Below are 15,216 nucleotides of genomic sequence, written 5' to 3' on the forward strand. Positions count from 1 at the left end.
ATTATGCTTCTGCCTGTGCCTTTTCAGTCACTACCTTGTTGATAAAGGTAAAGTACCTTTACCTTTTATAATGTTTGTAGTGTTGATAATTGTTGTATTATGTGATGACTGAATAAAGAATTCCATCATCATCATATCTTAAGCATTTGTGTCTTCAGACATCTTTAATATTCACGTTCCATCCTCCAACTCAACAAACTCACTTTTTCACAGCGTCCAGTTGTGCCGTCTGTGTGTCCAGTGTGGCCTCAGCTCTTTGTGTGTGTCTGCAGTAATCGGTGCAGAGCTGCAGCTGGGCCTCTTTGCTCTGGATGACAGCGGCTGCATCCTGAGCGGCGGCGCTCCACTGATCCTCTGCGTGCTCCAGCGTGTCCCTGCTCCCCCCACCACCAGCTCCTCTCCGCCGGGACAGAGAGGACACCTGCTCCTGGGTCGTCTCCCTACACCGCTGCACACAACATCATTCAAAACTTGTGTTAAATGAGATTATCTGATGATTACTACACAAGTGGTTTTCATATAGTTACAACCGTACAAGAAGAATGTTGCACAACTGCTTTGGCAGACGTGTTTGTTTTTCCTTGAGGCATTTTGGCATTATTACATAGGTATTCACAAACGCAAAGCCCAACTCAATAAACTCCGTCTATAAATTCAGCTGCTGCCATAAATCACTGTTATGTCTCTGTTGAGTCATGCTGCTCACCTGAGCCTCCTCCACCTGCTGGGCCATGGCTTCCAGGCTGAGCTCAGCTGGCCGATTCTTGAGGCTCAACACTTTGGATACCAGTCTGCTCAGACTAGCATCCAGATCAGTGGTGGATGCAACCAAAGTCTCTGGAGAATCTTCCAGTGATTTACCCTGGAGACAAGGAGACACATGAGAGAGTTTGTAGTTTCAAAATTCAGTTTGAAAAACCACAAATGTATGCACCTTTATACTTTTTGCTAATCCAAGGTCTGTATAGAAACCTTGGAAATCATGCTCAAACACATGGAGATCTTTCAGCTGGAAGTGTCTCATTAGGTATTTCATTACACCTGCTCAGCATGGCTACCACACAGGATCTTCTAGCTGTTGGAGGTTGTGTCGTTCTCAGGAAGCCAATCACTACCATTTGTTCTGGGCCTGTCCAAAAATAAATATTTTCTGGCGCAAGGTTTATTCAGAACTAATAACAATATTTGGTACTGTCATCACATTTAACTGGGACGAACTTCTTTTTGGTCTTGTACACTCAGCTAATGTAAGTGAGAAAAATAAATATTTATTTGGAATACTGAGTCTAGCTGCTAGAAAATCAATTACAAAGAAATGGCTCAAGCCAGACGTCCCATCTATAGATGAATGGTATGATATTATTTACGATGTGTATGTAATGGAAAGAATCACTTTTTCAATGAGGCTCCAGCAAGCTAAATTCAATGACATCTGGAAGCAATGGAAAATGTACATTTCTCTGAAACGCCCTTCTTTTATTTACGTTTTATTTCTATATCAAGTTGTACTTGATTGGTTAATTACACTTTGCTGTAATATTGTGACAGAAAACACCCCATGTTCATGTTGTGTTACTTTATAAAATGCTTTGTAAAAGGAAAAACCTTGGAAGCTTTATTGTAATTACTTTGTACCTCTCAAAATAAGAAGGTTGAAAACGATTCTGCATTAAAATATTGCTCCAGGATTTAAATAGCCCAAAATAACCCAATAATAACCATGAGCTCATAGCTTTACATTCCAAATGCCTGAGCTGACTGTTTCTAACTTTAGCGGCTCCTGGTGGTAGAATCAAGAAGCCACTAGCAGCTGCAGAGATTATTCATAATACCTCCATAAATTGAGAGCGGGGTCCCGTCCCTGGTAGCAGCTGTGTTTCTGTGAAGATGCTGCTCATCAGAGAGACCTCCTCAGTCGTCACATCGCTTTCTTTTGCTTTGTTTTCCAGAGGAATTAATCCCTTTGCCTGGGTAACTTCATCTGGGATAACGTCAGTTGACGATTTGTGAGCCGCCTGCAGCGAAACAGATACCTTGTGAGCACAGTGCACCTGCTTCTATTGTGGACATTAAACACCGGTATTAATGCTGGAAAAATTCTGACTTACAATTATCTACTGTTTCAGTTTAGTAAAGAAAAGAACACGTCAGTCCAGTTTGCATCATAACAGAAAGTGCAGTGAGTGTATTATTCTCAGTGAGCTTCTCAGTGAGGCAGCTCATATTCCTTACCTTCAGCACTGAAACCTTTGTTAACACAGGTAATAAATGTCTTAGGATTATGTTCTTGGCTTTTAGAAATAGAAATAGAAATAGAAATAGAAATAGAAATAGAAATAGAAATAGAAATTATATAAGTTTAGATAGGATAAGATAAGATAGGATACGATAGGATAAAATAAGTTTAGATAGGATAGGATAGGATAAGATAAGATTAGATAAGATAAGATATGTCTTTTTATTGATTCCACTTATGGGAGCATTAAACAAGAGGCATTATATACAGTTTCTTACAAAACATTTAGGAAAATATTTGTACAATAATATAAAAAAATATTTAAGAAGAACATATATACAATGTTGCTTGTACAGAAAGGTAAATATTGCAGGTGTAAACATGCAGACTGAGCATAATGGGTGGCGTCTGTATGTGAGCTCCCTGGAGCAAGAAAACCATGTTAATCCTCTTCTCTCAGGATTTAGTTTTCTCTCTGTTCATGCAACCTGTGTTCCTAGTGTGTTATTTCAGCTGCATGCGGCTATTTTCTACCGTCCATCCAAGCCGGTCTTACCTGTGGCGACCCAACGTCCTCCTTGTTTTCATCTTCTGTCTTTTCCGTTGCATCAGACAGGAACTCAGTCCAGCTCTCTTGCACCACATCCACCCTGGTCGTCTTTGCTGCGGTCTCGTCAGGCTGAACGTCTGTTGTTTCTTTACTCGTCTCAAGCTCAGTGGTTGAGTCCATCCTTGGTTCCTTTTCCGTTGTGACAGTTGTGAGTTCATCTCCACTCTTGGGGATTTCTACCTTTATAGCAGATTCTCTGTCCTGGTTCTGGGGTTTATCACCAACCTCATGCTCCTCACGGTTTGTCTGTACATCAAGTTGTAAAACACGCACCTGAGGCTCCATGTGGATCTTCTCTGTTATACAAGACTTTTCATCCAGGCTCTTGGCTGCATCGTGCAAACCTTGTGTTGATGCGTCTTGAGCCCCATGTTCGTTAACCTCTGTGGATTTGTCCAGTGTGGTCTCTGAGAGCTCTAGCTTAGTTTCAGTTTGACTTGTTTTGACTGTGGCCTGCTCATACAGGCTTATTTCTATAAATTCTGTCCCTGTCTCGAATTGTGAGATCTCAGAAACTGTTAAATGGGGTTGAGGAGAGTCCTTTGGAGCCACCTTGTCTTGACATTCAGTACTACTTTCTTGCAACTTCATCACAGTCACCTCCACTGCAGCCGTCTCTGGTTGAACATCAGCACTAGTCTTATCTTTGTTTTCTGTCACTCTTTCACTCTGGATACTTGTCTGAACAATATGTATTGTCGGTTCCTTTTCTCTTGAGGCTGATGATGTGTGTTCGTGATACTCTGGAGTGGTCTTTATGTCCAGTTGCAGAACATGCACCTCAGGCCCCATGTGGATTGTCTCCATCGTAACAGACTTTTCATCCAAGCTCTGGGATGTTTTGTCCACGACTTGCATCAACAGCGTATGGGGTGGTTCCTCGACCAGTTCGGGGTCTTCATGTGTGGTTCTAATGAGCTCTATCTGAGTCTCTGTTTGGCTTGGAATAACCATATCTTGCTCAGTTAGGCTTATTTCTATAAATTCTGCCCCTGTCTCAAGTGATGGTAACGTATCAGAGGCACTAGACGGGGGCTGAGTGGTGTCCCTTTGGGCAACCTTGTCTGGACATTCGGATGTGCTTTCTGGCTTGGTTGTCTTCACAGCACCAATTTCTTTGTCTTGTCCTTGCCCTCCTGTCTCTCTGGGTGTTTCCTCTGAGGTTTCAGTGAGCGTTAGCTGACTCATACATTCACTTAGTTCTTTTATTTCTTGCTCAGGTGGGCTTATTTCTGCCACTTGTGATCTTATTTCTGCCTCTTGAGGCTGTACCACTGGCTGAACTGGCTTTGTCTCATGTGTCTGGGTAAATCCTATGTCTGGCAAATCAAGGACCACATATCTCCTCTGAACCTCTGGTGTGTCTCTCCATAACTTGGCAATGTAATCTACAATGAGGGGTGTGTCTGTAGGCTCGGTGGAGCACGGTTCTTGTGTCTGAGGTTGTTCTGTGACCATCTCCAAAGTCGTGGCAGCATTCACACTGTCAAGGTCTTTCGTGGTTTCTTTAGTTGCTACATCAGTAGGTCTTTCAAGGGCAGAGTCTGGCTCTGGAGCTGTAGATACTTCAACCTTGCTTGACTTTCTTCTGGGTGGTATGAGTTGAGGTTCTTCCACAACTGCAACTTCAGTTTGCTCCATGGAAAGCAACATGGACCTCTGTTGGTCATCTTCCATTTTGGTCTGAACCTGCTCCTTGTTTGCAGGTTCTTGGGAATCGGGTTGAGGAATCTTTTCTATTGCCAAAACCTCTGAAGCTGAAGATGTCTTCTGACTGTCAAGCTGTTCCTTGGACTCTGTCTGGTCCACGGAAGCAGGTTTAAGGCCCTTTGACTTTCTTTTGGGTGGAGAAAGTCTTCCTTTTTCCTCAACAGTAATTTCAGTTGTTGCTGTGACCTCCTCTGGAATAAAAGATGGCGTCGGACTCTGAAGCTCTTCTTCTGGTTTTGTCAGATCTGTAGCAGCAAGTTCTGGAGAAGGTTTAAGGTCCTTTGACTTTCTTTTGGGTGGTGAAAGCTTTCCTTTTTCCTCAACAGTAATTTCAGTTTCAGTTGTTGCTGTGACCACCTCTGGAGTCAAAGATGGCATTGGACTCTGAAGCTCTTCTTCTGGTTTTGTCAGATCTGTAGTAGCAAGTTCTGGAGAAGGTCTAGGACCTTTTGACTTTCTCTTTTTTTGGGAAAGAATTCCTTTTTCCACAACAGTAATGTCCACTGGTTCTGTGAACATCTCTGAAGCTGTAGAGAACATCTGACTGTGAGGCTGTTCTTTGGCCTCCTCTGGAATCAAAGATGGGGTCGACCTCTGAAGCTCTTCTTCTAGTTTTGTCAGATCTGTAGTAGCAAGTTCTGGAGAAGGTATAAGGTCCTTTGACTTTCTTTTGTGTGGAGAGATCTTTCCTTTCTCCACAACAGTAATTTCAGTTGGCACTGGGACCACCTCTGGAGTCAAAGTTGGCTTCGGACTCTCAAGATATTCCTCTGGTTTTGTCAGATCTGTAGTAGCAAGTTCTGGAGAAGGTTTAGGACCTTTTGGCTTTCTCTTGGTTGGAGAAATCTTTCCCTTTTCCACAACAGTACTTTCCATTGGTGCTGTGACCACCTCTGGAGCTGTAGATGGCATCTGACTGCCAGGCTCCTCTTCTGGCTTTTTCAGCTCTGTGGCAGCAAGTTCTTGGGAAGGTTTAAGATCCTTTGACTTTCGTTTGGGTGGAGAAATCTTTCCTTTCTCCTCAAGAGTAATTTCAGGTGACGCAGTGACCATTTCTGGAGTCAAAGATGGCTCCTGGCCATCAGGGCCTTCCTTTGGTATAACCTTAGTTTCCTCCATACTAGCAGCTTCAGAGATTTTACTATCAGGCTCTACCATGGCCTGTGTTTCCTGCTTGTGAGGAAGCTCTGGAGAAACCTTTGGACTTTTCCTTTTTCTTGTGGCTGGTGAGGGCTTACTTACTCCAAGAAGAGAAAGTTCAACTGCACCCATTATTGCCTCCCCAGTTGAAATAGTCTTCACACTTTCAAGTGCTTGTCTAGTTTTCTTACACTCAGTAGTCACAATGAGGGGTGTGTCTGTAGGCTCAGCGGAGCACCGTCCTTGTATTTGAGGTTGTTGTGTGACTATCTCCAAAGCTGTGGCAGCATTCATACTGTCAAGTTCTTTCCTGGTTTCTTTAGTCCCCATGTCAGTAGGTCTTTCAAGGGCAGAGTCTGGCTCTGGAGCTGTAGGTATTTCAACCTTGCTTGACTTCCTTCTGGGTGGTATGAGCTGAGGTTCTTCCACAACGGCAACCTCAGTTTGCTCCATGGAAAGCAACGTGGACCTCTGTTGGTCATCTTCCATTGGAATAGCCTTAGTTACATCCATAATATCTATGCTACTATCAGGCTCTACCATGGCCTTCATTTCCTCCTTGTGAGGAAGCTCTGGAGAAACCTTTGGACTTTTTGACTTTCTTGTGGCTGGTGAGGGCTTGTTTTCTTCCACGACAGTAGGCTCAGCTGCTCCCATGATTGCCTCTGCAGTTGAAGGAGCTTTCATACTTTCAAGTTCTTGTCTAGTTTCTTCATAGTGAGTAGTCACACCAATAACAAGTGTTCTTTCTTCAATGACAACACTTATATTTTGGTCACTGGAACTCAAAGGTCTTTGATCTCCAGGTTCTTCTTCTAATGTCTGAGGTAACTCAGTGTCAGCAGGTTTTAGAGGAAGTTCTATATACTTTGACTTTCTCCTGGGTGGTATGACCTTACTTTCTTCGATTGTGGTTTGCACCTCACCAGTAGTTTTTGCATCTTCCAAGACTACTGGCTCAGTCTGCATGGCCTCAGCTGAAACTGACCATACATCTTCAACAGATATGGATTTTTCTGTTAAGGAGGACGTTTTTTGAAGTTTTACCTGTTGTTTTTTCTCCTGTGCTTGTTTGCTTTTTCGTGGTGGCGCCACGACAGAGGCTTGAATGTCTTGCAATTTTTGTTTCTTCTTTTCATCGAGTTCCTTGAATGAAAGGATAAAATAGCAGTGATTACTGTAAAGTTGGCCAGTTCCCAAATAATACACAAAATATTTAACATTCATTATGAAATTGAACTCCAAATATTTAATTACATACCTTTAAGCTGTGGTTTAGAGAGTCTTTATGCGCTTCTGCGTCTTTGAGTGTCCGTGAACACTCTTTCTCCAGTTTCTCAAATAAAGCCGGCATCAGACAATCTGTTAGAAACCGCTGGTGAGAAAGTGCCTCCCGCAGGCCGATCTGCAACTTTTCACCTTCCTCTAATGTCACCTAAAACCAGGAGGAAAAAGTGTGAAAGCGATGACAAATCTGCATGTGAAACATCATCAGCAAATGGATCACACGTTGCCAGGTGAGTGTAAATAAGCCACTGCTAATTGCTCCACAGAGCTGAAAGGTTTCACCTAACAAATCCCTAAACCCTCTAACCTTTCTTAAATAGACTCTCATTATAATTCCAACAGGATGCCCCTGAGCAAAACACTCACAGCATTTATTATGCAGCAGGAAGGGTGTTAACTGAAAGTATCTGTCAGCAAAGAAGTGAAAGCATACAGAAACCTGCAAAGAAGAAACCGAGTCCGATGGTTCGCTGTTGTTCCACTGCTGCACGGCATGAAGGGAATCCGTCAGGCAGCGAGCCGTGTTTGTAGAGCAGGTACCCTGATGCTCACTCAGCTGGGACTTTAGACTGTGGACATAATTATTCTCACATTTCAGTTAACGCAACATCAAGGCTGAAAAATGTCAAATCTTTAAGACCAAGACAAGGGAATAAAGCACCGGCTGAGATATATGTTGCATGGTATTTACTTGTATCATTTTAGCTGAGATGAAAATTAAATCTATATGAATGACTTTTTTAGCATCAAACATCATCAAAGAACTGATTCAAAAGATTCTTTTGACCCAACAACAACAGCAACAGGAAAAGGTTTGTATCTAATTGAAAGTCCTTAGTTGGATCAAGAAATCAGGTATTGGATAAGATGTAGAAATCTCTGGAAGCCTCAAATAGGTTGTAGATGAAGAGGAGCTCTGTGTTTACAAGTGAAGAGCAGAATGACCCACTCTGCCTTGTTCCAGGTATGTCGGAATAATCGAAAACTAAATCGAAATAGAAGAATCCCAGCTGAGAACTCCGGTCAGCCACAGTTCAAAAAAGGCTCCAGTGGAAAAGTGGACAGATGGTGCTGCATCTCCACCTGAGTTCATCGAGCTCAAGTGGCTTCAAAAATATGAGTCAATCAATAAGTAGTAATAATAGTGCTGCTGACCATCTTTTGACCTGAGTAACAACAAGAAAATAATAATAATCAGGTGTTCAGTTACCTGTCATGTTGCTGACACAAAGAGTCGACCACACTGACGATTTCTGCTGGCAGCTCCGTGGTAGCAGGTGTCGGCTTCACGTCCCGATGGAGATCACCAAGTTTCACACCCAGGTCTTCTAGTGAATTCTCACAGTTCTAACACAAGTAGACAACAACAGCAGCAACAACACATAAGTCAAGTATATTCTACGCTGCAAAACTCAGAAATGTCGTGCATTAAAGGAGAATTCCGGTCATTTTTGACCCCTAAATCGTTGTCCTGATGGTCACCCAGTGTTGGTTGGAGCAAAAAACAAGACGAAAATTGATGCAGGCAAACCGGAGTTACACCATGGCTACCCGGCGCTAGGGATAGCGACAACGCTAACCTATGGGGGCAATTCTTTCAACCACAACAAACACTCAAAAAAAACAATCATATATCTATGGTACATGACTGGAATCCTTATGACACACCACTGAACTCATATAGTGTACAGTATAAACAGTATAAACTTTGTGTTTTTGCATGTAGTCGCTCACCTCAGATAGCCCAACTCTGAAACATCTTGGAAAGACATTACTATCCGATCACAGAGCGCCACAGAAACAAACACTTGATGATTTCTATACAAAAATAAACGGTGGAGCAGTGCAGTGTCCAAAATCCCCTGACCATTTATTTTTGTAAAGAAATAATCACAACAAGGAAAAAGTGTTAGTTTCTGTGGCGGGGAGAGCAGGCGCTCTGTGATTGGATAGTAATGTCTTTCCAGGATGTTTCAGAGTTCGACTATCTGAGGTGATGGCTACATGCAAAAACACAAAGTTTATACTGTTTATACTGTACGGCTGGGGCGATATGCTTTTCTCCCGATTCGATTCTTCTACGATTTTTTGGATGGCGATTCGATTTAAATTGTGATTCTACGATATTGCAGATTCTCTCGATTTTTAGTCTGCATTTTTAACATTTATCTGCACACAAATACTGTAGGAGCCTATAAATTAACATACTACATTATAAAGTGAACTTTTCAAAACCTGTACTCTCTGTATGTAAAAAAAATCCTAACAAATGCACATTGCACAATATTTTTTTAAAAATTAACAAAAAATTAAAAAATTTCAAAATTTTCACAAAAAGAAAGATTTTTGAAAAAGAAAATCAATTTAAAAATCGTCAAAAAAGATATCGCGATATTTATGTGAATCGATTTTTTTCTCCCAACCCTATTATACTCTACACTATATGAGTTCAGTGGTGTCTCTAAGGATTCCAGTCATGTACCATAGATATTTGATTGTTTTTTGAGTGTTTTTTGTGGTTGAAAGAATTGCCCCCATGGGTTAGCGTTGTGGCTATCCCTAGCGCCGTCTAGCCATGGTGTAACTCTGGTTTGCCTGCATCAATTTTAGTCGCGTTTTTTGCTCTGGGTGACCATCAGGACAACGATTTAGGGGTCAAAAATTCCTTTAATAATTAGTAATAACCTGAAGGCTGTGCCAGTGCTGCAGGAGTTGGATCATGTTGTTCTGCGGTTCGCTGTAGCTGAGCGCCTGGTCCAGAGAGCGCAGCTCCCACTGCAGAGCCGCCGCTCTCTCCCTCAGCTCCCGGACCCTCCGGGCCGTCTGACCGTCCTGCTCCCCCAGCCGGGCCTCGCACGCCCTCAGACGCTCCCGCACCTCCTGCTCCGAGGCGGCGCAGAGGCTGTGGAGGTGGCTGACCTCCAGGCTGAGGGCGTCGCGGCCCCCCGCGGTGCACAGGCTCAGCAGGTTGTCTCTGGCAGAGTCCAGCTCCTTCATCTCCCTCTGCTCTCTGCCGACTGTCTGCAGCAGAGCCTGGAGGTCCGGATTATTATAGGTTATATTTACATAAGTGTTGCTAATGCTGTGACTACTTGATGTCTTGCATCTTTATTGCACTTTGTTAAAGGGATAGTTCAACATTTTGGCAAATTGGCCCATTGCCATAATCCCTATAGTCATAGCAGTAGGTTCGTTACCTTTAATTGTCGGTGCAAGCTGTTTTTAGAACGGCGGAGCAGAGCCGCGAGCTGCTCAGAGCTACGCTACGGAGGCTCATTATGGGATTTCTTGGTTTCCCTCATCAAACTCATCAAATACACAATCCAACAACTCCACAACGCTCTGGTGGACAAGTTGTGACCTGCACATTCACCACGCTATGAGATAATAACACAACGTTACCAGACAGAGTTGTTTTAGAGGGAAATTCATGCAAAACCACTGATGCACGTTGCCTTCAGGGACAGTTTTTCATCAAGCAGTCTCTGTATTTCCCTCTAAAACAACTCTGTCTGGTAACGTTGTGTTATTATCTCATAGCGTGGTGAATGTGCAGGTCACAACTTGTCCACCAGAGCGTTGTGGAGTTGTTGGATTGTGTATTTGATGAGTGTGATGAGGGAGACCAAGAAATCCCATGAGCCTCCGTAGCGTAGCTCTGAGCAGCTCGCGGCTCTGCTCCTCCGTTCTAAAAATAGCTTGCACCGACAATCAAAGGTAACGAACCTACTGCTATGACTATAGGGATTATGGCAATGGCCCAATTTGCCAAAATATTGAACTATCCCTTTAATGATAAACTGAACATGCAAACATCTTCCAAACATGAATCCTTGTGTGTTTATGTTGTGTTCTCTGACCTTCAGGGTGTTGACGGTGCTGTGCAGGCCGGGTCTGTCTGTGGGAGCAGTTCCCAGACCTTTCACCTGCTCTCTCAGCCAATCCTGAGCCGCCTCATGCTGCTCCACCAGCTGAGTGCACTGCCGCTCCGTCAGGATGCCCTGCTCCAGGTCGGCTACCGCATCCTGAAAACCACAAGCCTCGGTTAAACCACAGCTACCACCTCAACACTGTGTTAGACAAGCTACAGTTTTTATTTTGAAGGGGGGAATAAGGACAGGTAAGAGACGGGGTTTCCACTAGAAGAAAATGGACAACGTGACTGGCAGGTTTTCAGTTTATCAGACAAATGTTTGCTATATGCATTTATGCAGTAAAAACTCGTTATAATCCTTCTCCTTAGACCTGTTTGGTTTCAGAAAATAGTTTTTTTAAGATCTGCTTGTTTCAACATGTCCAACCTCTCCCGCTACTGCGCAGTGTTTTTGTTCCACATAGTCCTACACATTCATAAAAAATAAGATTCAGTGTTTATAAAAAAAAAATCTATAAAATGACATGTGGAAATAGCTTATTTTAATAAAATTCATATTGTACTTTTCTTTTTTTCTTTCAGATACCCATAGGTTTTCATTGTATCATTCGATAGGATATTCGATCGATATTCGATAGGCGTATATCATCTGTTTAAATAACAAGAGAAGCATGTTGTTTTGTGTTCTCTTACGTGATTTTGTGTTTTATGTTGTGTTTTGAACATAATAAGGCAGTTAACACATGATGTATGACATATTGCAGGAATGTAAAAGACTGTATTTATTTTTGCTGGGCTGCTTAAAACTCAAATAAAGATATTGTGGGAAAAAAAAGAAAATTCAAATTGTGCTTAGATGGAATATTAGGGGGGTTAAAAAATACCGGACATTTGCAGATTTTACCGGTCAAAGTCTGGTAATTACCGGATAACGGAAACCCAGGATGGGTATGATTGTGTAATATAATATTAACTAGAAAATTTCCTCTCGGGAAATTTTGAAAGGGCCGCGGGGCTACTGCCGATTTTGCCATCTCTGTCAACATGGGAATCAAACCCACGATCTTAAGCGCAAGACAGAGCTGATCAGACAGACACATGATCATCTTTCTATAAGCACTGATATGGAGGAGCTGTAACCACATTAGGTTACCTGTGTGTGTGTGTGTGTGTGTGTGTGTGTGTGTGTGTGTGTGTGTGTGTGTGTGTGTGTGTGTGTGTGTGTGTGTGTGTGTGTGTGTGTGTGTGACACCAACAAGGTTTAACTTTAAAACCAGATGAAATCATGGTTTAAGTTTAAATTCTGTTGCACGTTAACTGTGTTTTAATCACATGAAGGTGTGTGTGTGTTTGTGTGTGTGTGTGTGTGTGTGTGTGACTGTAATCACATGAAGCTGGCTCTAGAGTCTGTGTGTGTGTGTGTGTGACTGTAATCACATGAAGCTGGCTCTAGAGTCTGTGTGTGTGTGTGTGACTGACTTGACACATAGTTAGTTAGTAGCTGCATCCTGTGTCAGTCTGATTTAGCTGTGTCTGTGTTTATAAACATTTAAACGAGCGCCAGGTGGATTGTTTATGAAGTTAACGAGCTCTGGCCTGAGGATCAAAGAGGTTACCACGGCGATAGGGGCCCCCGCAGGCTGAGACAGACAGAAACGTGGAGAAAAACAGCCATTTTCTGCCTCTAAACCGGTCTCACAATTAGGCTTAGCATGACAAAACGGTAACTCCTATCAGAACAAAACACAGATCAACGTTGCTCTAAGGACTTACTGAAAATTTCGGTACGATTTGGTGTTTCTACAGTAAATATTTTGGCGACGCTGGCAGTTTTAAAACATCAGGCCGTTCTGCTCCTCTCAGAAAATATTTGTATTGGACTCAATGAGGAGCAGGGACAGACGTGGCCGCACTCAGAGGCTGATTCTGTCAATTCTGTAAGTCTCTCTGATATTTTGAGCACATGACATGAGAGATAACAAGTTTGTCTTACAAATTCTGAAAAAATTATGTCTGTAGAGTGTAAATTGTGGCCGTGGTCACAGTTTATCCAGAAAAAATACAGAATGTTTCTTCACTCTCTCCCACTCTAACCGATGATGTCACGCACTCTGACACGAACATTCTGTCCAATACACACCCATTATAATCTCATAATTTCTCCAAAAATGATCATGGTCATTGATCAGGGATTGATCAAAAACTATATGACCTATCAAAACGTGGAGTAATACGACAATACACAAGACTTGTGTCTACTGTTTAAAGTTTAAATGGAGTCTCTAGGTGAAAGTATGCCTGAGCAGTAGACGTTTGTTAAACTCCAATGATTGGTCTTTTTTTCCCGCCCGTCCCATTGACTTACATGCAAAAATTTTGCGCAGTAAATCGCGACTTACGTCGCGAAATATTCGTACACTGTTGAGAAAAGTAATAGCACAGCGATCCCGATCAAGCCGCACGTTTTGATATATAATATGTCCTGCAACTCTTCGAGTTGCAGGACTAGTAGCGGACCGAAAGTCGGCCGGAAGTGGAAAAATAACTAGAAAAAGCATTTCCAAGAATGGAAATGGTGTGACTGCTGACAGCAACTGAACGCTGTTGCAGAATTAGCAAATAGTGCAAGCTGTGATCACCATACAAATGTTTGACCAAGGTCAGAATCGAACCCACATCCTCATGGTTATTAGACTTCCACTCTGCCTCTAGGCCACGGTGCACACACAGTTGCAGAGACTGTTGTCTGTTAATGATCTGCACACTGTCAACATCAAGAAAGCTTGAGAGTCAAGCTTGAATGACTTAGAATGAAAATGTCTGTGAATTTCAGGCTGAGCACTAACCATATGGCCACAGAGAACCTGAGTTACAATGAGCTTTATACTATGAGGAATCAAAGACTGTCCAATGACAGCTGAATAATTGGAATCAAAAGTCAAGCAATGAAGTGAAAAGACTGAGGCAGGAATCGAACCCATGACCATATGATCACTAAACCTTTACTCTGCCACTCGGCTACAGAGAGCACACTGCTTTCAAAACTGTTGTCATTCATTGTAATGTGATGATGTGCTGCAAACTGGTACGAGTAATCAAGGAGATAACAAACACCTGTAACCAATTGAAGGCGGGGGAGGAGAGCAGAATTCAACATAACATAACAAGAGTTCTTCCCTTGGATTCGAACCAGTGACCTTAGGGTTGGCAAACATCCACCCTAACCCCTACACTACAGTGGAGTTGTGAAGAAGAGAGGTTGAGACTTTGATGAATGTGAGATTTTTTGTGAAAAAGTTAAATATTTTAAAAAGTATAAATAGTTAAAAAGAGAAAAGTAATGCCGATAAAGTTCAAAAAAAGCTGCACGTTTTGATATATGAATTGTTGAAATAGCACAAAGTATGAAGGACTAGAAGAAGACCGTAAAAAGGCGGAAGAAAATGGCCAAACAGAAGAACAATAGTGTGACTGCTTCAGCAGTCACACTAATAACTAGAAAATTTCCTCTCGGGAAATTTTGAATGGGCCACGGGAGCTACTGCGGGTTGTGCCATCTCTGTCAACATGGGAATCAAACCCACGATCTTAAGGTCAAGACAGAGCTGATCAGACAGACATGATCATCTTTCTATAAGCACTGATATGGAGGAGCTGTAACCACATTAGGTTAACTGTGTGTGTGTGTGTGTGTGTGTGTGTGTGTGTGTGTGTGTGTGTGTGTGTGTGTGTGTGTGTGTGTGTGTGTGTGTAACTGTAATCACATGAAGCTGGCTCTAGAGTCTGTGTGTGTGTTGTAGTTAGTTAGTAGCTGCATCCTGTGTCAGTCTGATTTAGCTGTGTCTGTGTTTATAAACATTTAAACGAGCGCCAGGTGGATTGTTTATGAAGTTAACGAGCTCTGGCCTGAGGATCAAAGAGGTTACCACGGCGATAGGGGCCCCCGCAGGCTGAGACAGACAGAAACGTGGAGAAAAAGAGTGATTTTCTGCCTCTAAACCGGTCTCACAATTAGGCCTAGCATGACAAAACGGTAACTCCTATCAGAACAAAACACAGATCAACGTTGCTCTAAGGACTTACTGAAAATTTCGGTACGATTTGGTGTTTCTACAGTAAATATTTTGGCGACGCTGGCAGTTTTAAAACATTAGGCCGTTCTGCTCCTCTCAGAAAATATTTGTATTGGACTCAATGAGGAGCAGGGACAGACGTGGCCGCACTCAGAGGCTGATTCTGTAAGTTCTGTAAGTCTCTCTGATATTTTGAGCACATGACATGAGAGATAACAAGTTTGTCTTACAAATTCTGAAAAAATTATGTCTGTAGAGTGTAAATTGTGGCCGTGGTCACAGTTTA

At 42.5% G+C, this 15,216-nt stretch overlaps 1 protein-coding gene across 1 annotated transcript in view; it reads right to left on the reverse strand.

Annotated features, from left to right (window-relative positions):
- syne2b (spectrin repeat containing, nuclear envelope 2b) overlaps positions 1-15,216 on the reverse strand; it is a 199,714-nt gene that overhangs the window by 105,922 nt on the left and 78,576 nt on the right. Inside the window, exons 54-62 of the mRNA XM_085768285.1 lie at positions 10,844-11,008; positions 9,669-10,016; positions 8,194-8,330; positions 7,423-7,552; positions 6,958-7,131; positions 2,793-6,842; positions 1,833-2,015; positions 707-862; positions 204-448 (exon numbers count right to left, since the gene is read on the reverse strand). Of these exons, the coding sequence (XP_085624411.1) occupies positions 204-448; positions 707-862; positions 1,833-2,015; positions 2,793-6,842; positions 6,958-7,131; positions 7,423-7,552; positions 8,194-8,330; positions 9,669-10,016; positions 10,844-11,008 (5,588 nt within the window). The remainder of the gene's footprint in view (positions 1-203; positions 449-706; positions 863-1,832; positions 2,016-2,792; positions 6,843-6,957; positions 7,132-7,422; positions 7,553-8,193; positions 8,331-9,668; positions 10,017-10,843; positions 11,009-15,216) is intronic.

The sequence above is a fragment of the Trachurus japonicus genome, chromosome 22 (assembly GCF_045865225.1).
Source record: "Trachurus japonicus isolate A0001 chromosome 22, Traja_1.0".
Lineage (NCBI taxonomy): Eukaryota > Metazoa > Chordata > Actinopteri > Carangiformes > Carangidae > Trachurus > Trachurus japonicus.